Source organism: Pinus tabuliformis, chromosome 6, assembly GCF_031772625.1.
Source record: "Pinus tabuliformis cultivar Carrire ecotype Pingquan chromosome 6, CPIR1, whole genome shotgun sequence".
Lineage (NCBI taxonomy): Eukaryota > Viridiplantae > Streptophyta > Pinopsida > Pinales > Pinaceae > Pinus > Pinus tabuliformis.
This window is the reverse complement of record NC_142292.1, coordinates 1,643,427,833-1,643,454,144: the sequence shown is the minus strand read 5'-3', so window position 1 is coordinate 1,643,454,144 and position 26,312 is coordinate 1,643,427,833. Positions and strand designations below refer to the sequence as shown.

Below are 26,312 nucleotides of genomic sequence, written 5' to 3'. Positions count from 1 at the left end.
ATAATCCACTATTGGAGCTCCAACTGCCAAGATTAAAACTTAATTGATGGCTAGGATCATCTTGGAATCGATCCGTGTGAGTTTCTAGATGACTTTCAACTTGAATTAATTAATATTGATTAATTAACCATATTTTCTAAGTTTAGAATTAGGAAATATTTGAAAATTGGTTAATAATCTAGTTGAGACACTTATAAGTGGAATTTTCAAAAATGATTTCTAAGATTTGGAGATCTCATGTATTCTAGCCTATCCACCAAATTTTGTGACTAGAACACATTCGATGCTACAAAAAAATAACACTCCCTCTTAGCGAAGAATGTGTTCCAGTGTTACACACCCTGTCACAACACGATGTCTCTGTATCATCTCCTGTCACATTTTTGATGTCTGGCCATACTACTCACCAACCACTACGCAACTTTGATGTTGCATCTGTGCTGCCGGTGACACTCCCATACTGCTACCAACCCTACATCTGCACTGCAAATCCCTCTCATTTGTTGTTGCTGCAACAGCAACGAAAGCAACTAGGAAGAATTCAAAATACTCGATCAATTGTGTTCAATATGATGCCTCTGCCTCCCGAGCCTTTGACTGCTACAAGTTACTGCACTGTCACTGAAGAATCTGCATTGTTGCTGACTCTGCACTGAGCCACTTGCCCTGTTGTCAACACTGCACCGTGCTTCTTAGCCTCTAAATGCTACTAGTCTCTGCAACTGTCACTCGGTCTCTGACTGCATCAACTGCCATTGATCCATCCTGCTACTGAATATTGTGGGCCCCCGTAGCCAGGTACCGATCCAAGAGATGGACTCCTCAAGAATCCTGCCCATTTGTACTCTCTAGGGCGACAACTCCAAGTCATCCCACCTCACTCTTGGAGGTATGGTTGCCATCATCGCAAAGTCTTCCTCCAGCTTGGAGGAAAGCTTGTTGATCTTGTCCGACATTTCCTGTTGATCCTGCTTCTCCGACTTGTCCTTCTTCCTGAGAGGACACTTCGTGTTGTAGTGACCAAGCTCACCACCCCTGAAGCACTTGACCTTCGACAGGTCCTTCTTCTTCTTTCTTTGGTCCCCTTTCTCCTTACATGTGAGGGCCACATTATCCTCCTCCTTCACCGTCTTCTATCCACTACTACTACTACCACTGATGGAGCTCTTCAACAGAGCTCGTCTCAACTACTCCTATTTCAAATCGGCACACATTTTGTCCCATCTTGGTAGCGCGTCTCTGCCCAATATGCTTTGGAAGAAGAACTGCCAATCCTTAGAGACACTGTGGAGTGCCAATCTCACTAGCCCGAAGGTTGAAGCATTGTCATAACAGCTGACAACTAGTCTCGAACCTCTAGAATCCTGGTGAGGAAGGGATCTTTGCCTTCCCCTTTCTGCATCTAGATGCATCTCAGCTTCTCCTCTAGGAACATCTTGCTCTGCTCAAAAGTGCCCTGGTACAACGTGGAGAGAGCATCCCACATCTCTTTGGTCGTTCCCTTGGCCGCTATGTGTGAGACTATATGTGAAAGTTCCTAAACCCAAAATCCTACTGCAGTAACTAATATTACTTCTTCTACTTGTTATACCATACAAGTTATTTACTGTGTTCTACGATAAATATCAAAGTAAATACAACAATAGCATTCACTATTTAAAATTAATATGCCGAAACAAGAAACTGAACAAGAAAAGATACAACACAATGACACAATTATTTTTGGACAAATGTCCCCCGAAAAACCCAATGCGGGAAAACTGGTGCAACAAATGAGGGTTTCTTTATTATTCTTCAGCAAAAATCTCATGTACAAGATACAACCAACAAAATAGAAGAGGATTCTCTATGAGAATTTTTACAGACACTTCTTGATGTGTTTCTAATCCAGGAGAGGACCTGTTACCCCTTCTGCATCTCACTGCGTCAGCCCTTGCGTGAGAACTACGCTATCCCAACATCACACTGCCTTTGCACTGTCCTCTGCGTCACAGCCTCTGTTGTGTCCTCCTTCTGCTCTGCATCTTCTGCTCCTGACCTTCAGACTGATGTTGATATCCTCTCTCTCTCCTTCTCACCTACAACCCTCCCTCTGATTCAATTTTCTCTTGCCGAACTTCAACCAATAAGAAAATCGAACTTACTCGGGTAACTGAGTATCTGCCTCTAGTGTATTTCTAAATTCCCCTCGATGTCCTTCTTATAATCTTCCAGTTGAGAACCAACAGCCCAAATTAGATTCTAATCAATGGGTCATATCATTTGGAATCGATCTTCGTCTTCTTCTAGAAGTTACACCCACAGTTTAGATTAATACCCATTAATTATTTTAATTTCCTAAGTTTAGACTTAGGGTCCCATCAAAAATAATTAATTATTTTAATAAAACTGTCTCCGAGTGGAATTTCCCAAAATGATTTCTGGGTATTGTGGAATACATATGCCTAAGCCTCCTTGCAAAATTTGAGACTTAGAGCACATCCGATGCTACCAAAAATCAACACTCCCTCTTAGCAAGGAATGTGCTCTAGCAATGCGACTTGCCAAAGCATCACCCTGTTATGTAACATCTCCCTCTGCGTTGTTGATGTCTAACATCACTGCCCATCAACTGCCAAAACTACATCTATACTGCAACTCTCTCTCATTCCCTGCCACTGTAACTGAGAAATTACCTGTTTATCGAGACAGATTCTCTACCATGCCCATCTGCTCTCTGAATTGAATGAGCTTAGCTCTTCCTAGAAACTTTGTGAATATTTCTGCTACCTGATCTCCTACGGGAACATAGGACAGTTGTGCTGCCCCACGCTAAACACAATCTCTGATAAGGTGACATATGATATCAATGTGTTTCGACCGATCATGAAATACTAGATTCATAGAGAGTTTGATACAACTCTGATTATTGCAGTAAATCTTGGTCGATTCCATCCTTTTTCTGAATAAACTCACAAGCAGTTTTCTAAGCCATATAGCTTCGCACATAGCTGTGCTAGCTGCCATATATTTAGCTTCTGCTGAGCTCAGAGCTACTGACTTCTGCTTCCTGCTACACCAAGAGATCATTCTTGATCCAACACTGAAGCAGTACCCAAAGGTACTTTTCCAGTCTACTGAACTACCTGCCCAATCTGCATCTGTGAATCTGTTCAATCTAACGTCATCCCCTCGAGAGTATTTCAACCCATATCTGACTGTTCCACGCACATACCTCAGAATGTACCTAGCTGCTGCCCAATGCACACTTTTCGGTTCCATCATGAACTGACTAAGGGTGTTGACAACGTAACAAATGTCTAGACTAGTGTTGACCAAATACATGAGCGACCCAATGAGTTGTTTGTACAAGGTGGGGTCCACCTCCTTGTCTCCTGATGCATTTATTTTCTTCCAATTGGTGATCATGGGAGTAGCCATGGGGCGACAATCCTACATTCTGAATCTCTTCAGAATTTCTATAACATATATTCCTTCCCCTAGGAAGATCTCCCCATTCTTCTACCAAACTTCCAACCCTAGAAAATAATGCATCAACCCCATATCCTTCATGTCAAATTATGCTTCAAGATTCTTCTTGCAATCCTGTATGAGCTTAGATGACCCTATTAAAAAAAGTCATCCACATATAATACCAGAATAAGTGGCTCATTCTCTAACATTAAATAGTAGAGATTGAGATTAGCATTACTCTTGACGAATCCCAACTGCTGCAAGTAACTATCAATCCGACCATACCATGCTCTAGGTGCCTGCTTGAGCCCATACAGGGCTTTCTTTAATCTTCACACATGAGTTCTCTTTACATGTGTTTCAAATCCTTTTGGTTGTTCTATATACACCTCTTCTTCTATCACCTCGTTCAGAAGTGTTGTCTTGACACCATCTAGTGAATTTCCCATCCCATTGTGAAAAGTTTGCAAACCGAAATCCCTACTGTAGCAATTGATTAAACTTCTCCTATTTGTTAATTACTGAAACAAAGTATTTACTGCTTCCTACAGCAAATATCGAAGCTAATACACTGCAGCCTACAACAATTAAAAAATATGCCCAAAACAATAGAGAAAGATATAGCACAAATGACAGTATTTTTTGGACAAATATCCCTGGAAAAACCTAATGCGGGAAAACCAGTGCAGCAGATCTGAGGGTCTTTATTATTATGCAGTAGTTTTTTGAATACAACTTTGGATGCCCTCCCGACAATCCAATTACAGAGACATAATCTGGCAGAAGAAATTTGTGAGATTACCTCACTCTACCGGGCAAGTTCCAGCTGATCTGATAGCTAAACAAACGTGTCCCCATCTATTTCTGTGTTGCCTCTGTGTAGGCCCAACGTCAACCTCTAAGGCTCTGCGTCAACTCAACTGGGAATTGATTTGCCTTCTGGATTAGTTTCTAGCTCTCCCAGCTCAAAAATTGTCAACTCCCTCAGGAAATTCAGACTTCTTCTTGGAGAACTGCATTGCCTCTGCATGAGCCCTTCTGGCTCGGCATCAACCCCTCCTGGTTATTGCACTGCCTCCTTCTGGTGTCTCTGTGCTACGTATCCTGGGCTTTGGAGAAGATACTCCAACCCAACTATCCCTGCCCCTCACTGCACAAGCTCACTATCAATATTCTCCCGGTAGTTGCTCTGCTTCGGAAAATCGAACTTTTGAACTCACTTTGTGTGTCTTCCAAGTGACCCTCAAGCTTCTTTAAATAATCTCCTCGTTGACATTCAACGGCCCAGATTAGAAGCTAATCAATGGCTAATATCATTTATGCTTGATCTTTGTCTTCTTCTAGAAGTTACACCAACATATTAATACCCTTCAATTATTTTAATAAAATTGATCCTAGGTGGAATTTCCCAAAACGCTTTATGGGTTCTTTGGAATACATCTGCCCAAGCCTCCCTGCAAAATTTGAGACTTAGAGCACATCCGATGCTACCAGAAATCAACACTCCCTCTTAGCGAGGAATGTGCTCTAACAATGCCTCCCACTAAAGCATCACTTTGTACTGTAACATCTCACTCTGTGTTGATGTCTGACATGCTGTCCACCAACCACTACGCAAATGATGCATTTGTACTATTGCTGACCCTGTCACTGTCAACATTGCATCCATACTGCAACTCCCTCTGAGTTTCTGCATCTGTACTGTTGTTGGCACTACCACTGCCAACTGCCTTTGCACTGCAAACTGTTGCTGCTACTGCATCAACAACGGAAAAACATCCCAAATTACTGAACTAACTATCTTCAGTATCATACCATATGAATTTTGGAACCTGACTGATGCTAGTCTCTGCGCTGACCCTCTGAATCTACTGCGTTGTTTTTGACCTCTACCCTGTGCCATCTATACTACTGCCAACTTTGCTCTGCGTTGCTGCTGACCTCTGCTTTGTGCCATCTGCACTGCTGCCAACTCTACTCAATGTTGTTCAGTATCTGGCGCTCCTAGCCATTGCAACTGTCTCTCTGACACTCCTCGACACCATTCGACACTAGTTCATCCTTCTACTTCTGATCTGGGCTACCGTAGCAAGGAATTGATCTGAGAGGTGGGATCCTCAAGGATCCTGCCCATCTGTAGCTCCTTCGAACTACAACTCCAAATCAGCCCACCTCCCTCCTGGAGGTATCTTGGTTGTCATGGCGAACTCCTCCTCGATCTTCGCGGGTTCAGCCTTCGGATCATGCTTCTCATATTTGTCCTTCTTCCTGAGAGGACACCATGTTGCGTAGTGACCCATCTCACCACACCTGAAGCACTTTATCTTCGAGACGTCCTTACGTCTCCGCTGCTCTTGCTACCCCTTCGATGCAAGGGTTGCATTATCCTCCTCCTCCTTGGGCTTTGACCCACTACTGTTGATTCCGTCAAGTTTACACTTGACCAAGTCTCTCCTCAGCTCCTCTTGCTTGAGAGCTACCCACATCTCATCCCAATTTGGCAAAGTCGCCCTGCCCAGGATACTCTAAACAAAGACTTGCCACACATCTGAGACAAAATTGACGGCCAGTCTAACCAACTCGGAATCTTGAGGTGTAGATCCCACAACTGATAACTCATCTCGGGTCTCCTGAAGCTTCATGAGAAACGGATCCACATGCTCCCCCTTCTGCATCTATGTAGATCTCAATTTATGCTCTAAGTACATCTTCCATTGCTCGAAAGATCCCTAATACAGCATAGACAATGCATCCCACATCTCCTTAGCAGTCCCTCTGCTAGCGATGTGACAGACTACATGATCCTTTACTCCATCGAGGATCATTCTCTTTGCCTTCGCCATTTCTGCCTTGTACTTCTTCAGCGGATCTGCATCTGCAGGCACAACCACCATGTTGTCGACATATGTCTTGAGAGCCTACTCATCTAGAAGGAATGACATTCTCGCCATCCAAATGACATAGTTGGATGGCCCATCCAACCTGTCCTGATCTCTCAAGCCACTGGTTGCCATTTTTGCCACGAAAATTATCGAACTGCTCCTCTTTGCTTCTTACTGCTACTGGTCAGCCAATAAGAAAACAGACTTCTTGGTGGGAAGTCTTCTGAGGAAAAAATTCCTTCACAGTGCTTCTCTTCTCTTCTGATGTGTTTCTGCCCAACAAAACGACCTACAGAAAAACTGCGTCCCACCAGCTCTTCCTCACACTGAGGCTTCAGCGCTGCTCCCTCTGCCACAGCAAGATTTCGATCTGGAAGCACTTCTCTTTGTTGACTCACTCAGAGAGAGACTGCCTCGAAATTCAGCGCTCCGGCTAGGACTGCACAAACCCTCTAGGGATTCGAACTGCTGCCTCTTGCATCTTTTTCGACCTCCTTTTCTGCGCAGTGCTAGGTTCTCAGCACTGTTCTTCTTGCTTCACCTCTACTAGCTCTGATACCATGTGAAAATTTCGCAAACTGAAATCCCTACTGCAACAACTGATTAAACTTCTCCTATTTGTTAATTACTGAAACAAATTATTTACTGCTTACTACAGAAAATATCGAAGCTAATACACTGCAGCCTACACCAATTAAATAATGTGCCCAAAACAAGAACAGAACAATAGAGAAATATATAGCACAAATGACAGTATTTTTTGGACAAATGTCCTCGGAAAAACCCAATGCGGGAAAACCGGTGCAGCAAATCTAAGGGTCTTTATTATTATGTAGTAGTTTTTTGAATACAACTTTGGATGCCCTCCCGGCAATCCAATTACAGAGAAATAAACTGGCAGAAGAAATTAGTGGGATTACCTCACTCTACACGACAAGTTCCAGCTAATCAGACAGCGAAACCAACATGTCCCCGAATATTTCTGTGTTGCCTCTGTGTAGACCCAGCGTCAGCCTCTAAGGCTCTTGCGTCAACTCAACTGGGAATTGATTTGCCTTCTGGAGCAGTTTCCAGCCCTCCCTCAGCAAATTCGGACTTATGCTTGGAGTATTGCACTGCCTCTGCATGTGCCCTTCTGGCTCAGCGTCAACCCCTCCTGGGTACTGCATTGCCTCCTTTTGGTGTCTCTCTGCCTCTTTGCTACATATCCTGGGCTCTAGAGAAGATACTCCAACCCAACTATCCCTGCCCCTCACTGCACAAGCTCACTATCGATATTCTCCCGGCAACTGCTCTGCTTTAGAAAATCGAACTTCTAAACTCACTCTGTGTGTCTTCCAAGTGACCCTCAAGCTTCCTTAAATAATCTCCTCGTTGACATTCAACGGCCCAGATTAGAAGCTAATCAATGGCTATGATCATTTCTGCTTGATCCTCGTCTTCTTCTAGAAGTTACACCCACAGTATATATTAATACCCTTCAATTATTTTAATACAACTGTTTCTGGGTGGAATTTCCCAAAACGCTTTCTAGGTTCTTTAGAATACATCTGCCCAAGCCTCCCTACAAAATTTGAGACTTAGAGCACATCCGATGCTACCAGAAATCAACACCCATTTGAGATGTTAGGGATATAACGAATCTGATAGAGGTATATCGGGCTACTAGGGCGAAGGTCTCTTCATAGTCTATTCCTTCTTTTTGTGTGTACTCTTTTGCCACGAACCTAGCCTTGTACTTCTCTATACTACCATCTGCAGCATACTTGATCTTGTAGATCCACCTTGATCCTACCACTGATCTATCCTCTGGTATAGATACTACTTCCCAGACATCATTCATCATGACAGAACTATACTCTTCTATCACGGCATCCACCCACCCACACTTCGTGTTGAATGGCTACTTGAGAGCTAGAGGGTTCTTCAACCTGTGCTACCAAGGCTTGGTATCTATCAGGTTGTCTACGCTGCCTCTTCTCGGTTCTAGGAGCTCGAACAAACTCCTTTGCATCCCTCAGCATCTGTCGTACTTCCTTGCTAGTTCTACCACTAGTAGTGGGAGGTTCAATCAGCTCCTCCTCTTGGTCCTATCATTCCATCTGTTGAGAACTATCCGGATTTCCTTCTTTTGAGGAAATGTTGGTACTGGTCACTGTACTCGATCCAGGTGTTTGTCCTCCTGCATGTCCTCCTTGTTGCCCCTACTGTTGCTGGACTAATGGAAAATCTATTCACTGACCTTCTGCTGGCATCTCTCGAGATTTCCTGAAAGCTCTATCCTCCATGAACTTCACATCCCGTCTCACTACAATCTTCCTGCTGCTAGGAATGTAGATTTTGTATGCCCTTGAGGTCTCGCGCTATCCTACGAGGTACCCCTTTTCTACAATCTAATCCAGTTTACTGCACTTTTCGTCTAGAATGAGACAATATGCCACCTTCCAAATATCTTGAGATGACTTACTTCTGGCTTCTTCCTAGTGAAAACACCTTCAGGCGTTCTCTTTCCCAACGCTCTGTGAGGAGTTCTATTCTGAATATATACCATTGTTTTCTAGGCCTCTGCCCATAAGAATCTAGGTAATCCCTGATCATACAACATAGCTTTTGTTGCCATAACAATAGTTCTATTTTTTCGCTCTGCTACTCCATTCTACTCCGGATTATATGGAGTTGTCCATTCTCTTTTGATGCCCTCCTTTCCGCAGAAATCAATGAAGTCTTTCTCCGTATATTCCCCACCATTACCTGAATGCAATTCCTTTATCTTTTTCCCTGTCATGTTTTCAACGAGAGCCTTAAACTCTTTGAATCAATCAAAGACTTCATCCTTAGTCTTTAAGAAATAGATCCAGGTTTTTCTAGAGTGATCATCAATAAAGGTGACAAAGTATTCACCACCACTAAGAGCTCTTGTGGACATTGGACCACAAATATCTGAGTGTATCAATCCCAATACACATTCTGCTCTATTGTTACTTCTGGAAAAAGTTGCTTTAGCGTACTTCCCTAGTACGCATCCTCTGCATAAATCATCATGCTCAATACTAAGGACTGGAACTCCTGTAACAATCTCTCTGAGCATCCTCAGTGCTCCATGGTGTAAGTGTCCCATTCGCCTGTGCCATAATTCATTCAATTCCTTTTCACCATTATGACTGCTGCCTATCAGTGCCATTGGAGACTCGAGTTGCAACCTATACAGTCTGTTGCTTCGAGCTCCAATTTGTTTCTTCTCTTTCCATCTTGGATGTTTGACATATACTTTCTTTCCAATGAAATATACATCATATCCCTTTTCCTATAACTGGGACACTGAAATCAAATTCATTCCTAAACTGGCCACATGCAAAACATTGGTGGCTCGGATGTTGGTTCCTTCTTCTGTCTGAAATGCTATGGTGCCTCTCCCTACTGGAGTACACTTTGTTTTGTTTCCCATAGTAATCTAGAAGTCCATTTGTTCTTCTTGATAGCTCGAGAAATATTCTCGCACTCCAGTCATATGGGTTGAAGCCCCGCTATCAATGTACCAAACATTTGTTGACGCTGAACTTGCTAAGCATGCGAATTCTTCTTCTAATCAGGAAGATAATTCGGAGACATCTTGAGTTTCCATCTTTGTGCTATTTTTTTAACGATCTCTGACGCTATCCTGCCCTAGCAACTGCCTGCAGAAAACTGCATCCCACCAGAAAAACCTCTTCGCTGAATCTTCTGCTGCGTTGCTCTCTCTGTAGCTGACAAATCTCAATCTGGAAATCTTACCTCTAAGACGACTCACTCAGAGAGAGATTTCCCTCGAAAATCTAGCCCTCCAGCCTGAACTGCGCAAACCTTCAAGGGATTCGAATTTCTTCCTATGCAGGAATTTTGAATTCCCTTCTTCCTTCAGCGTTGGGTCTTCCGGCTCTGTTCTTCTTGCTTCACCTGTCGCTCTAATACCATGTGAAAATTCCTAAACCCAAAATCCCTACTGCAGTAACTGATATTACTTCTTCTACTTGTTAAACCGTACAAGTTATTTACTGTGTTCTAAGGTAAATATCAATGTAAATACAACTGTAGCATTCACTATTTAAAATTAATATGCCAAAACAAGAAACTGAACAAGAAAAGATACAACACAATGACACAGTTATTTTTGGACAACTGCCCCTGGAAAAACCTAATGCGGGAAAACCAGTGTAGCAGATGAGGGTTTCTTTATTATTCTTCAGCAAAATTCTCATGTACAAGATACAACCAACAAAATAGACGAGGATTATTTGTGAGAATTTTTACATACACTTCTTGACGAGTTTCTGATCCAAGAGAGGACCTGCTGCTCCCGCTGCGTCTCACTGTGTCAGCCCCTGCGTGAGAACTTCACTATCCCAGCGTCACACTACTTCTACGTTGTCCTCTGTGTCACAGCCTCTGTGTTATCCTCCTGCTCTGCATCTTCTGCTCCTAATCTTTACATTGATTTTGATACCCTCTCTCTCTCCTTCTCACCAGCAACTCTCCCTCTGATTCAATTTTCTCGTCATACTTTGACCAGTGAGGAAATCGAACTCACTCGAGTAACTGTGTATTTGCCTCTGGTGTATTTCCAAATGCCCCTCGATGTCCTTTTTATAATCTTCCAGTTGAGAACCAATGGCCCAGATTAGATTCTAACCAATGGCTCAGATCATTTGGACTCGATCTTTGTCTTCTTCTAGGAGTTACACCCACAGTTTAGGTTAATACCCATTAATTATTTTAATTTCCTATGTTTAGACTTAGGGTCTTATTAAAAATAATTAATTATTTTAAAAAACCGTCTCCGGGGAGAATTTCCCAAAATGATTTATGGGTATTGTGAAATACATATGTCTAAGCCTCCCTGCAAAATTTGAGTCTTAGATCACATCCGATGCTACCAGAAATCAACACTATATGGTCCCGGACTCCATCTAGGATCAACAGCTTCGCCCACACCATCTCCTTCTAGTATTCTTTCAACTGATCTGCATCCTGGGGAACTACCACTACATTATTAATGTACGCTTTCGGACCATATTCATATATAAGGAAGGACATCCTAGCCTTCCAGATGACATAGTTGGAAGTTCCATCCAACCTATCCTGATCTCTAAGCCTCGCAGTGACCATCTCTAAAAGTGTCGAAAACTCCCTCTCTCCCTGTGCTTGGCTACTGCTCTGCTGTTTTCACTCCGAGATTAGAAGTTCCATGACCAAAATTTTCCCTCAACAGTGTGTGCTTTTCTCTTCCACCCGACGCTGGTTTGCTCTAGCGAACTGCTGCAAAACCCTCTGCATCCAACCAGAAATCTACCAGACGAAAAATCTGAATTGCTCCCTCTGCCTACTGGAATCACTCAATCTAGGAAAATCGACTTTTTCTGCCTCTTTCCTCTGAAAAATCGAACTTCCACAAGAAACTCGGCCTGCCTAGCAATGGTTTGCGTTGCCCCTGGGAATTTTGGCATGCTACTCTTACTGAATAGTGAAATTCCTTGTTTCGCTTCTAAGCTCCCTGGCTGATCAGTCATGCTCTAATACCATGTGAAAATTTCATCTATCACAGCTACTGGAATTTATTTTTCTAATTGTTAATTTATTTAACAATTTATTTGTTGTTTGCTACAGAAAATACCAAATAACTCACACTGTGATTTTCACAAATAAACTGCGGAAGAAAATAGTACTAGAAACTAAGAAAATACTAGCATACACACAAAAAATTTACACAGCTATTTTTGGACAAATTTCCTCGGAAAAAATCAATGTGGGAAAGTCGGTGCAGCAGAGAAGGTTTTTTGTATTATGCAGCAGTGAAATTCTGAGTACAATCTGGATGCCTGAAACTGGCAATTCACAGCAAGAAAATTTGGGCAAAATTATTGAAGGGAATTACCTTGGTTAAAGCAATCCCGACACAACCTACCTTCAAAAAACTCGGCCATTTGGACCCTCTGCGTCAGCCTCTACGTTGTCTCTCTGACGTCAAGCATCCAACTAGTCTCTGATAAGTCGTTTTCCCTGTCTCTTTTGAGAAAATCGTCTCTCCAGCACTCTAGAACATCTGCCCGACCTCTAGAACTGAGAACAAATTTTTCATCAGCTAAATCGAACTGCCAATCTAAAGCAATTGCGTTGCCTCACTAGGAATAACTCAGCCCTCTTGCTGTTGCCTCTCTGAATCTGGAAAACTTCCTCCGGATCATTGTCCTACCCCTCACTCACTGCTTCGATCTTTGGCTCTCCGACCGCTGACTGCTGCTACTCTGGAAATCAATCTGCCAAGGAAATCGAAATTTTGGTGATTTCAAGTGTGTTTTTCCAAGTGCCCATCGACTTCCTCTTATAATCCACTGTTGGAACTCCAGTGGCCAAGATTAAAAATTGATCAATGTCTACGATCATCTTCGAATTGATCCGTGTGAATTTCTAGATGATTCTCACCTTGACGCAATTAATACTGATTAATTAACCATATTCCCCAAGTTTAGACTCGGGAGATATTTAAAAACTGGTTAATAATCTAATTCAGACACTTCTAGGTGGAATTTCCAGAAACAATTTCTGGGTTTTGGAGATCTCATGTATTCTAGCCTCTCTACCAAATTTCGTGACTAGAACACATATGATGCAACAAAAAAATAAAACTGACTTGGTACTTCGGAGGATTTTGGGCTTTTGATCTTTGGGTCTTGGTAGTCTCTTTGCAAGCAGATTCTATAAGAAGAGAAGCATTTTTCTGGATTTTCCCCTTGGAGGGGTTTTGCCCTGGCTTAGAGCCTATATCTTGTGTACTTTATCTTGTGATCTTCATTGTTTTGGTAATTGCTTGATGAACAAGATTTAATAAAGTAATAAAAGGACAAGACATATCACAAGTAATTATCAAGTTAAGGAAAATCTATATAATCTCTAAGTCTCTTGATTTTCCAACATAAGTGACTTAACATTTTCTATATTGAAGCATCTTGCTATAATTGAATCTCATTGAAGCAATTACATTTGCATTCTAGATCTAGATTTGCATCTTTAAAATTTTACCCCCAAGCATAAGCTTGGCTAATAGAAAGTTTTAGGATAACCTTCTCCACAATTCAATTTGAGGAGCTTGACCCTTAAACAATAGTTAAAACAAGTGATCTTGTAGTTCTTTTGTGGCCGAGTCCCTTGTAGGAACAGAGGCACTTGGGTTGCTAAAAGCCCTAGGTAGGTATCGTTAATTAAGCCTTAGCCTCCTTCCCCAACACTTCTCCCAACAACCTTATTTTAAGACAAGTTTTGACCATTGAGGAGGGGGCATTCACCTTAGTTTAGGCATATAATTAAAATCAACCAAGATCTTGCATCTCATGTAAATAGATCTTGCATTCATTCTCTTTCAATTGGTTATTGTAATTGGAATTGTGAGCTCATTTCATACCTGCAGGTTTTACATTGTTGCACTTGTCGTTTTCAAGCTTACTGTCTTTTGAATATCATCTTTACTTGAAATACAAGCTTTATTCTCTTGCAAGTTTATCTTATATCTTATTCTGTATATCTCTAGTTGTTATTAATCTATTGATCTCTTGTACTAACCTTGTCTTTCAACATCACCTATCTTGTAGCTTGAGGTTTCATTTCCTTATTGTGTAAGTGTTATATCTATATTTGAGCATTGTTAAGGCATTGGTCTCTCATTTTTCATCTCACTAAGTGTCACATTGATCTAATTGAATCTATTTTTAACACTCACATTGCTCAAATATTTACACTTGCCAATTAATCTTAATTCAATTTATCAAGAGAAGTAATTGCCCTACCTTAGACCTCCTAGACTTGTTTCAACAAGTTTTCCAGCATTTAGAGATTACCCCCGATAGCTTGCCTAGGAGAGAGCTTAAACGAAGTGAGTAGGGAAGAGATGACAACCCCTACTCTGAGTGTTGCGCCATAAAGACTATACTTGTGGGGTTGGAAACCTTTTGCCACATCTAGGTGTGCATCTTAGGCGACAACATGTCCACAAGGCACTGGTACACCCCCTCCCCTTGTCCTCATGTTTGGGTCAAGCCTGGAAATGTTGCCCTAGAGATTGATGCAACTAAAAGAACATTAAAATCATATCATGGCCACAAACAAGAAACAAAAGAAAATAATATTAGAAAATGCAAAATATGGCCAGGACGTTAAAATAGCACGTGGGCAAAAGCCAAACATGAGCTCTATCCCTTATCATTATGGTCATCATGTTGGTTCATAGGACCCCATGAGTGCCCCCACATCATTAAGGAACCCATGCACATCCCAACACCAAGTGAGCAATGAACTGCCCCACTTTAAGGGGGTAATAACTACTTATATCATACATAGCATGCTCTTACCTCTAAAGCCCCGAGCAGTAATACAAAGAAAAATTCAAGAAAAGGCGAAAGGAAAAAGGCAAATGAAGAAGGGTGGAAAACAAAGGTCAGGTAACTCATGTATCCACGATTACTCCCTCCTACAGCTATATACCTAAATATGTGGACATCCATCATCATTACCATCCTTAAACTCGTGGTATTTGGCTTTGAGACCCCTGTGTCCCTTTCCATCTCATCATTATTCACATGACACCTAGCAATTGAAGGATGTACCTTGGACTTGTCTTTCCCCTTAGGGGCTAGGAACACCTAATAGGGTTGTTTATTAGCCACTCCTACCTAGGGAGGTAACACTATTACAAAATTAAAGCCCCAAATTTGAAAGGGAAGCCCATTATGAAGTCTCAGTGTGCCCTTGATTAACAAGCTTGGTTCACTTACATGCACTAATGAATTATTGTACTTAATGGTGATGAAGCGCATTGGATCTTATATGTAAATGGAAGGTAGTTTCATCATGGGCAAGGCAACTTAACTGGGGCCCAAGCCCACCAGAGGATCATATTGACACCCTGAGAGCCATGGGATTCCATCATGTGTTAGAGCACCATTTCATGCCATGGGCACCCTCGACACCTTCATCAGTTTGTTCATTGCCCCACATTATTCGCGAGATGATGCACTTGGACCAGCGTGCCCCAATCAGCTTAGCATGATCATGGCAGTTGATCTGAGGTCCATAAGAGGTTTGTCTCACCCTTGAGACATGGAAGGGTAGGCACCATCATTAGAGCCCTCATCTGGAGCATTGTACAAGCTTTTCTTTCATCTGGAGACCCATGAGACCAGTGGTTGTATCCCAAACCCACGTTGGGGCCCCACATGATGAATTACATGGAAAATTAGGGGTCATCCCCTAATTCATTTTTAATAAAACCCTCTCTCTCATCATGGCACTTAGAGGACTCAATGTGGCCCTCCAATAGCCCTACATCATCCTCACGTCATCAACTCAGCTTGCACATGGATGGCTAATTCATGACTTGTGATAGCTACTTGGTCAGTTTGTGAAAAGACTTGTTTTTAGCACATTATTTTATAATTTTGGGGGCTCATTAGGCTAATTCGATTTAGAGAGACTCATATAAATAGAAGTGAGTCTCATTTGTGAGAGCTCATCATCATCACTTGGATTCTCCTATTGTAAAAGAACTCACACTTTTTGGAATTTATTGGAGTATCTTGGATGCACTATGATATTTGGAGTTGATTTTTTATCTTGTCTTGTAGCTACTTCTTGAATATGGATGAATATATTGCATGATTATCTTGTAAGCTCTTTTGTTGATGAATTTTTTCTCTTGAAAATGTCTAATGTATGTAATTGTTGCAACCAAAGTAAATGTTATTGTGCCCTAATTTTGTTGAAAAAAAAATTGGAAGCTATTTGGTTGGCTATTGCATATGTTAGTTCATGATATAACATGCAATGAATGTTTTACTAGTGATGGAAAAAAAAATCTTCATGAAATGCCATATTCTAATAGTACGTAGTTGTTGACGGTTGGTAGCTAGGGCATCAACTTTTGACCTCCTTGAGAACGAATTTGGCCAATCTAACGCATCTAGGACTCCATAGCCCAAAGGACTAGGCATTAATCCAACGACTTTGGTGATCAAACTCCTCTTTCTCCATATTTTCTCCTAAATTTCAATCCCTAAAGGTAAGGAGGAAATCTAGTGCTTGCAGTGAAATTTTAGAGAGGTGATTTTTTGGAAATCCGATGGTCCGAACATCAAGCTCAAGGTCCCTGCTACCTATGCTCCAAGTTTGGTGGGGTCAACCCGAGTTTCATCCATAAAATCTCTTGCCCTAGGTGTTACTCTAAGAGGGAAAACCTAGGTCTTCTCTCTCACCTTGGGGACTTCTTTGAGGGTTGTATGAATTTAGTATTCATTGAAATAAATCATAAAAAGCCCTTTCTTCTCTCAGGCCTTGACCTTGTGAATATCTATTACCATCGAGAAACCACAAAATCCTAGGTCTTATGCTTCTTTTCAAGGGTTTTTCTTAGAGACCAGTTTGCTTCTTTGAAGCGTTGTAGCTTTATTGAGCCTCTCTTCGAATGAGCTCTAGGTCCATCACCTTCAACCTTCAAACCTAGAATAACTATTATAGGTGATCACAATCATACCAAGATTCCTGTCATTGGTGAAAGTCTGTAAAGAGTAGGGGACCTTGATTGTGGTGACAATGGGCCATTGTCCCATTGTTGTCACTTAGCCTAGTAGTTGTCATGTAGCTTTTCTCCCCTTAGGGCCCTGCTAGATTGTGTGGTAGCGAGCATCACACCCAACAACCTTAAACAAGGTTAATCATCTATCCCATATATCCTTTAGCTAAAATTCAAGCTCCCTCTTACACCCAGAGTGATCATAGCCACAAAAGCTCTAATGCCATATAGAAATTACCAGCACAGTGGTTTTTAAAGCAAAATAACAATTTCACCTTTTAACAAGTTTCCTAGATCTTGACCATGTAAACTTTCAATCTTAGGGATATTATGAAATACAATTAAAACAATAGTAACAATGGACAATATTTCAATCCTAAACAACCCAAAACATCTATGCAATCTAAGAGAAAAGATACCAAAGTGTTATGATAAGATTCATCCCTCAAGGGCAATCTTATCATGCATAAACCAGATCTGAAAAAAATCATTTACAATTGTAAATACAATAGTGTAACAGTGCTTACCTTTTCCAACTACAATGTTAAATCACTAAACATGATCATCCTTAACTTATATCAAATCAGCGAGAAATATGTAACTAGAAATTACAAAAGATGAATAATAAATATGGCTGAAAATCTGATCTACAATCTACACAAGTATTGGACAAATAAAAACTTTATTAATATGCATAAGATGAAGTTCATGTACATACCATAGCCTTATCACAATGCTAATACAATCCTCTCAACTTTCCAAAACCCTAGCTATGGAAAACCAAGAAAACCCTAACTCAACCAAGGAGATCCAAAAATCATGAATCGCTCAAGCATATCCTCCACGGCGAGATGTCTCCTCTACATCTCTCCTCAAAGTACAACTGAGGGTTTCCTCTCAAAACCCTAATCTCCAAATATCCAAGGGATGAAGCCCTAACTTTAGACATCAAGATGTTGCAACAAGATCAAAAAACCCTAGCAACTCCAAGAGAGAGATCAAGTACATAAAAAGACCCAAGAAAGAGATTAGAAGCGATGCACTCCTCTTGAAAATATCTCTAACACAAGAAGATAAGAAGGAATGGGTCATAATGATGAGTTATGAAAGGACCCTCTCCTTCCTCTATGTATATGAAAGATAAGGAAGACCAACAACAGACAAGTGGGCTTATAGCCTTATAAGAAACTTTCAATCACATTTGTAGGCTCACAAATGTGGAGCATTAAACTCCAAGCATACATTGGTCAAGATCCAAGGGGATGTCATCCATAAGCTAGCATTAGAGGAAATTTCAGCATAAAAGTGGCCTCTTAAGGAAAATAATAAAATAATAGTTAAAATAATAAAATAAGAGTTGTGAATGTTGGAGGGAAAAGAAGAAAACTGCATCTTTTAATTGTATTTTTTGCTTCTCTTTATAGTTTTACTCAAATTTCAAGTGCAGAAACTCATTAATTCCACATCCAACAAGTACCCATTATGCATACTTCTAAAAAGACCCACATTGATAAAAATTGAAGATACATTAAAAAAACATGTTGAAGACCCAACAACCTCCTTCAAGCTCCAAGGGGATATCATCCATAAGCACGCATTAGAGGAAATTTCAGCGAAAAAGTTGTCTCTTAAGGAAAAATAATAAAATAATAGTTAAAATAATAAAATAAGAGTTGTAAATTTTGGAGGGAAAAGAGGAAAACTACATCTTTCAATTGTATTTTTGGCTTATCTCCTTATAGGTTAACTCAAATTTCAAGTGTAGACACTCGTTAGATGTGGCATTAAATTCCACATCCAACAAGAACCCATTATGCATACTTCTGAGAAGACCCACATCGATAAAAATTGAAGATACATTAAAAAAACATGTTGAACACCCAACAAACTCCTTCAAGCTCCAAGGAGATGTCATCCATAAGCAAGCATCAGAGGAAATTTCAGCCTAAAAGTGGCCTCTTAAGGAAAAATAATAAAATAATAGTTAAAATAATAAAATAAAATATGTGAATTTTGGAGGGAAAAGAAGAAAACTACATCTTTCAATTGTATTTTTGACTTATCTCCTTATAGGTTTACTCAAATTTCAAGTGTAGACACCCATTGGATGCGGCATTAAATTCCACATCTAACAAGTACCCATTATGCATACTTTTGAGAAGATCCACGTCGATAAAAATTGAAGATACATTAAAAAAGCATGTTGAACACCCAACAACCTCCTCCAAGATGTAAAATGCTCCTCCTCCTATGTAAGGCATTCTCCAAGCAAGCAACTATCTCCATGTGGCTATTGTGAAGGATGTCACCCATGTTGTTAGGAGATCTCCAATACCCTAGAAAGAGCACCTAGCAAACACCCAATTGAGGTGAAGCAACTACTAAGTAAGCCATCTCCGACATGCCAAACCATCACAAACCATGTCTAATGTGCAAATCCATCCATAGATCATCTAGAGGCTTAACACACACCATGTATTTCAAATCTCATGAAGCACCCCCAAATATTGTGTAAACACTTTCAAAGTAACCTTAAAGCTAACATATATAAACCCCCAAGTTTTATGGCTCTAATTCTAAAAATGCTCTTCTTGACACCAGCACTTCTACCACCAAACAAAAGTGAATCATTTCGTCAACAAGAGAGGCAGCTTGCTTCCACGTCAGGTGGATTTTCCAATCCACTTTTGAGCAGCAGTTCCCTCATTCACTAAAAATTGGGAACAGCTTCCTCCTTAATAGAGAGAAAATGGTCAGTACCTTAGTCTGGGACCCTACAGATAGGATTTTTGTTACCTCATTTATAATTTATTGTAAATATTAACGTGTTTGTACTGTAGTAAGTTCTGTATTTTAGTGTGTACTTATTATCTTGCAAAATAGAAGTCTACCTACCATTCTAGAATAAGAACATTATCTTTTAAAGAAATGTCAATTATGTGAATCAGATATAGGAGTTCCTACTATTTAAATACCACCACCCTTCATGTACCAACCAGAAGGGTTTTCCATGTCTAATACAGTTTATTTCCTACTGAGAAATTTCTGCTTCATTAGTTGAGGTTAGAGATTTGTGTCTTCTTATGGTCTTCCATCACATCAGATATACCTGCAATCTAAATATTCTGATACAAGATCCATCAGGAAAACTGATGATTTCCCTAGAGTCAATGTGGGCAAAATTATGCTTATGCCAATATATTTCATAACTTATTCTTGTCTGTAAAACATTACTTTTCGGTTAACAAACATCAAATGAAAGTACAACAGTAGTTTAAAACAAGAGTGCCTAGCAGACTGTCCAAGCACCATCTAAAGCTGCTGCCAATGCTTTCACGTTATCAATGCTGACTTGATAAAACTCAGTGTTTGTCCCCAACTCCGCTGCAATCTTAGCCCCCTTTTCCCTTGAAACAGAAAAGCAAACACACATTTATGTTAAACAGACTCCAGATTAGAATCATGCCATGAACACTGTAAAAACATATTTACCTCTTTCATTCTAAAAAAAAGAAAAAGACTAACTGAAATATGTACATTACTATCATTTGTCTTCTTGTTTCTTGCCAATAAAGCTAAGTTTTATCATTTGCAATTGCCTGCAATGTGCGAAAAACAAACCCCAAAGCATATTTGTCCTGGTCATGTTCAGGCCATCATAGTCATTATTTTTTCTACACTGTAATTTCAGGCCTCTTTTGTACCAGAAGTAATTTTTAGAAAAATTGATCTCATACAAACATAAATTCAACAGAATAAAAAATTATATGAATTCATAAACCACAAAAAAAACTGTGAATAACAGGTCCAAAGAAAGCCTCAAATGATCCTTTTGCAAACATATTTCTGATTGTAGATCTCATTATGCAATCTAAATAAGCAAGTCACAAAAAATGCAAGAAAAGTAAAATAATTATGACACATGAAATAGACTGGCATATATGAACAATATCTTGCAAACAAGCAGTTAAAAAAATTGTGCAATTATCCATAACTTCATTGAGAAATTTGAATTCAAATTGAATTTTATCGTTGTCAAACTAAAATTCAAACGTGAACCATATGACATTGACCAGGAAGTCTTTCCTTCTAAAAATACCCTGTTGATTTGGGGTAGCATCGGATGTGCTCTAGCCATGAAAATTGGTGGAGAGGTTAAAGCACATGAGATCTCCAATACCCATAAATGGTTTGGGCAGATTCTAAACAGTTTGAGAAATATTAAAATAATTAATATTTTTAATGGAGTCCCTTAGTCTAAGCTTAGCGAAATTAAAATATTAATGTGAATTAATATAAAACTGTGTTAGAATGGTCCAAAAGTCATGGATCAAGCTAGATCTTGTCTTAGACGTTGATTAGGGACTTAATCTTGGTCGTTGATTTGTCAACGAGAAAAGTATAAGAGGAGGCTTGAGGGTCACTTGGAGAACACACCAAGAGATCAAGATTTCGACTTCCTGGGGCTGGGTTTGCTAAGAAAGTTGAGACAGTGATCCGAGTTGCAGCTGAGGGGCAGTGAATACAGAAGCAGAGAGGCAGAGATAACATCGAGAGGGTCAGCGCAGTAGCCGGAGAGGGACGCAGAAGCAGCCAAGGGTTCACGCAAAGCCAGCCAGGGCTCACGCAAAGGCAACCAGGAGCTGCGCAATGCCTCAAAGGGCCAGCGTGGGTGACGCAGAGAGCCAGAGGACTGATGCAGTGCCTCCAAAGGCTGACGCAGGCCAAGCCAGAGTGACGCTAGGCTAACGTTGGGCCAGAGAGAGGCTAACGCAGTCCCTAGAGGCTGGCGTTGGGGCTTCGTGGGGCAGATTGGAGCTGTGGAGATGCCAAAGTGTTTATCCGGGGTTTCAGCCTGAATATCTGCTTTTGAGTAGAGAGGTGCTAATGCCGAGATTTTTCTCTGTTGGGTGAGCCGGATTTGGCACCCAGATTGTATTCTAAAACCGCTTAATAAATCAAACCCTCAGATAGCTGCACCGGTTTTTCCGCATTGGGTTTTTCTGGGGACATTAGTCCAAAAACAACGGTGTCACTTGTGTGCTTGTTTCTATTTTCTTCAGTTGATGATCTGTAAAGTGTTGAGCATGTACTTGTATTTATTTCCAATATTTACATGGTAAATAACTTGTTAATTAACAGAACAAGTAGGTAGGAATAAATCAGTAAAGTGCATGAAGGGTTTCTAACGCGTCAGACTTGGAAATTCCAACATGGTATCAGAGGGTGGTTGCAGATCACAGGAGAACTGAGGACATCAACCAAGCAGAGCAGCAGCAGCAAAAAACAGTTGTCCCGAGTGACAGAAGTTGTTCCTAGCAGAGTAGCAGCAAGGAAGGGGTGACGCAGTGCCTGCGTCATCAAGATTGAGCCAAGAAGAGGCAGCGCAAAGGCTGAGGGAGGCAAAGACAGGCTCACGCAGAGGCTAGGAGGGCTGACGCAATTGGCTGAGGAGGTTGATTTTCCAGTGTCGGGATTGTGCAGAGCCTAGGAGCTCTAACCTTCAGTTTGCTGGGGTTTAGGAGGCTGTGGGTAAGTTGCAGAGTGGAGCTGGTGGGGTACTGTAGTCAGAACAGTACCTAACAGGGCAAGGCAATGGTAGAGGGAGTTGCTACCGAGGTGGATTTCTAGCCTAGGAATCCCGACCAGTGTTGTTGCACAAACGATCAGGGAAGGGAAACTTGACATTGGCAGAAGGGAAATCAGGACTCAAAGGGAGTCCAGAAGAGAAATTCCAGATGGGAAGTGGAGAGACTCAGCAGGAGTCGAACTGAGAACTTCCAGACGGGAAGTGGAGAGACTCAACAGGAAACGAACCGAGAAATTCCAAACGGGAAGTAGAGAGACTCAGCAAGAATCGAATCGAGAACTTCCAGATGGGAAGTGGAGAGACTCAGCAGGAGTCGAACCGAGAACTTCCAGGTAGGAAGTAGAGAGACTCAGCAGGAGTCGAACAGAAAACTTCAAAGCAGGAAGTAGAGAGACTCAACAGGATTCGAACAGAGAACTTCCAGACGAGAAGTAGACTCAGCAAGAGTCGAACAGAGAACTTCCAGATGGGAAGTAGACTCAGCAGGAGTCAAATAGAGAACTTCCAGGCGGGAAGTAGAGAGACTTCGAGGAGTCAACAAGAAGAGCAGAGAGATGGCCATGAATGGGCTGAGGGATCAGAACAGGTTGGATGAGGCACCCAACTTTGTCATCTGGAAGGCCAGGATCCTTTCTGGTCTGTGTGCAATGAGTGCACACACACCACTTGAGCGGAAGTGGGGAGACATCGAGTTGCATTTAGGCAGACAACAGGCAGTGAGGGGCAGGATCTTCAAGGTACCCAACCTCTTGAATTAGACCTTGCTACAGGAGCCCCGAAGAGGAGTAGCAGTACTGGCGATGTCAATAGAGACAGATGCGGATGGAGCAACAGAAGGAGCTACAGTGCAGAATTCCCAGGACAACGCGAGGCTAGCATGCTGCAACAGTGTGAGAGGCACGGGAATGTTGCACAAGTGCAGGATGGCACAGAGAGGTGTGCAACAGTGCGAGATACATGGAGTTGTTGTAGCAGCAGCGCAGAGATCAGAGAGGGAGCACTTGTCAGTGACAGAGGGAGCTTCATCATCAAGAGTGTTTCTAGCCTGACGGAGATGTCAGAGTTGGGAGATCAGTTACTTACTTCTCAGTAACTAAGTTGCAGTGCAACAGTTAGCAGTGGTAGTGCTATGGGCAGCACGATGTAGCATGATGAGAGGGGTTGCAATGCAGATGCAGCAGTGGCAGTGGCAGGGCCATGGGCAGCAACACGGATGCAGACGAAGTTGCAGTACGGATGCAGCGGTGATAGTGGCAGAGCCATGGGCAACAGTACAGGATGCAATAGTGCAGAGGATGATGGGCAGCAGGCCTACCATCAGCACAGGGACCGATGCCAGATGATCAAGGTGATACTCAGTGAGGAGTATTGCTAGAGCACAGTCCTCGCTAACGGGGAGTCTTGAATTGGGGTAGCATCGGATGTGCTCTAGCCACGAAAACTGGTGGAGAGGCTAAAGCACATGAGATCTCCAATACCCAAAAATGGTTTGGGCAAATTCTAAATAGTTTGGGAGATATTAAAATAATTAATATTTTTAATGGAGTCCCTTAGTCTAAACTTAGGGAAATTAAAATATTAATGTGAATTAATATAAAACTGTGTTAGAATGGTCCAAAAGTCATGGATCAAGCTAGTTCTTGTCTTAGCCATTGATTAGGGACTTAATCTCGGTCATTGATTTGTCAACGAGAAAAGTATAAGAGGAGGCTTGAGGGTCACTTGGAGAATACACCAAGAGATCAAGATTTCGACTTTCTGGGGCTGGGTTTGCTGAGAAAGTTGAGAGAGTGATCAGAGTTGCAGCTGAGGGGTGGTGAATACAGAAGCAGAGAGGCATAGATAGCATCGGGAGGATCAACATAGTAGCCAGAGAGAGGGATGGAGAAGTAGCCAAGGGTTTACACAGAGCCATCCAGGGCTCACGTAGAGGCAGCCAGGAGTTGCGCAGTGCCTCAGAGAGCCAGCATGGGTGACGCAGAGGGCCAAAGGACTGATGCAGTGCCTCCAGAGGCTGACGCAGGCCAAGCCAGAGTGACATTGGGCTAACGTTGGGCGAGAGAGAGGCTAACGCTGTGGCTTCATGGGGCAGATTGGAGTTGTGGAGCTGCTAGACTGTTTATCCAGGGTTTCAGCCGGAATATCTGCTTCCGAGTAGAGAGGTGCTACTACCGAGATTTTTCTCTGTTGGGTGAGCCGGATTTGGCACCCAGATTGTATTCTGAAACTGCTTAATAAATCAAACCCTCAGATAGTTGCACTGGTTTTCCCGCATTGGGTTTTTCTGAGGACATTAGTCCAAAAACAACGATGTCACTTGCGTGCTTGTTTCTATATCCTTCAGTTGATGATCTGTAGTGTGTTGAGCATGTACTTGTATTTATTTCCAGTGTTTACATGGTAAATAACTTGTTAATTAACAGAACAAGTAGGTAGGAATAAATCAGTGAAGTGCATGAAGGGTTTCTAAAGTTTCAGACTTAGAAATTCCAACATATCCAATATGATTTCCAAATCTGTTGCCCACCAAAACTTTGACTGTTGAAAGAGGAAATACACATTGTAATTTTAGAAATTCTATTCATATCACAAAGATTTACAGAATTCTAGAGACATTGTTTGTCTCTGGCTTGCCACAAGGGAAACCAAACCAAAGACAGAATAGTGTCTGAGCCAATGTCCAAAAGTTCACAACGTAAAAACATACCCGATATATGTAGCATTTTGACTAGAAATGTTGCCCCGTCGAGTGGGAAACCAGCAACCAAATACATAATGAAAAAATTAAACCTTTAAGGCTGCTAGACCAGACTAGACAATTGAAAACTAGAAGTAAAACCAGATAGCCCATGTATGGGAGCCCGAGTCCCTAAAAGAACTAGCATGCAAAAGAGAAAAGAAGACAACATAAGCATAACCATAAAGGAAGACCTAGGCATTAGGTAGACAGATATATCCAAGTTGATGTGTTGGTCCGCTCCATCGCATGGAAGATCTTGGCGATGACCCCATCTCCATATGTGCTAAGTGACCCTCCACATCCAGCATTAGCAAAATTAATTCCTCTAACCTGTGCAAGAGGTTGTCCTGTGCCTTTCTCCAATCAACAAGAACCTTTCCAAGAAGAAGTTTTATGTGCTAGTAAAAGGTCAACAGTGTAAAGATAATGATTTTAGTGCCCTATAGTGTTGCCAATGTTTGGAATCCATGCAGCTACTCCATCCAAGACCTCTGAGTCCAAAATATGCTAGCACTCCTTTCAAACCTCCTCTTCTAATTGATAATTTTCAAATTGTACTTTAGCTAGAGTATGAGCTTGGTAATTGCAAGCCAATGATTCAGCTCAAAAGCGAGCTCGAGAACGACCCACTAAACTACGGCCACGTCCTCCTCAACAACAGCAAGCACTCTGCCTTTTCATGGCAGTAGGGGGGGAGAATAGAGCTAAGAGGGTTGAAGAGGTGCAAAGCAAAGGGGCTTTGCTCTAGAAGAAGAAGAAATTATCCCATAGGAACAAGACAAGCAAAGGAAGCCATAGCAAAGGGCTCTTCATCTAGCAGAGCAAGCAAACACAAGATAAAATCCAGGAGCAAATAACCATGTGGAGTCATGCCTAAAGGTGGCTAGCTGTTGATAGTCATTGTAGGGTGGAGGAGTGCCCAAAAAGGGAGGAAACTGAATATAAAATCCCATAGCGCCTCGCATTAGGGGAAGTCCCAGCAAACAAAGACTCTAGAGCGGCTAGCACAAGTGGGAGTAATATCAACCATGGTGTACTAAGAGAGGCTTCCAGACA

At 41.6% G+C, this 26,312-nt stretch overlaps 1 protein-coding gene across 4 annotated transcripts in view; it reads right to left on the bottom strand.

Moving 5' to 3' along the window:
- LOC149265256 (Saccharopine dehydrogenase) overlaps nucleotides 1-26,312 on the bottom strand; it is a 314,496-nt gene that overhangs the window by 272,783 nt on the left and 15,401 nt on the right. For all 4 annotated transcript variants that reach the window (XM_089429228.1, XM_089429225.1, XM_089429230.1 and 1 more), the window contains exon 2: nucleotides 20,236-20,333. In XM_089429228.1, coding sequence (XP_089285354.1) covers nucleotides 20,236-20,333 — 98 coding nt within the window. The remainder of the gene's footprint in view (nucleotides 1-20,235; nucleotides 20,334-26,312) is intronic.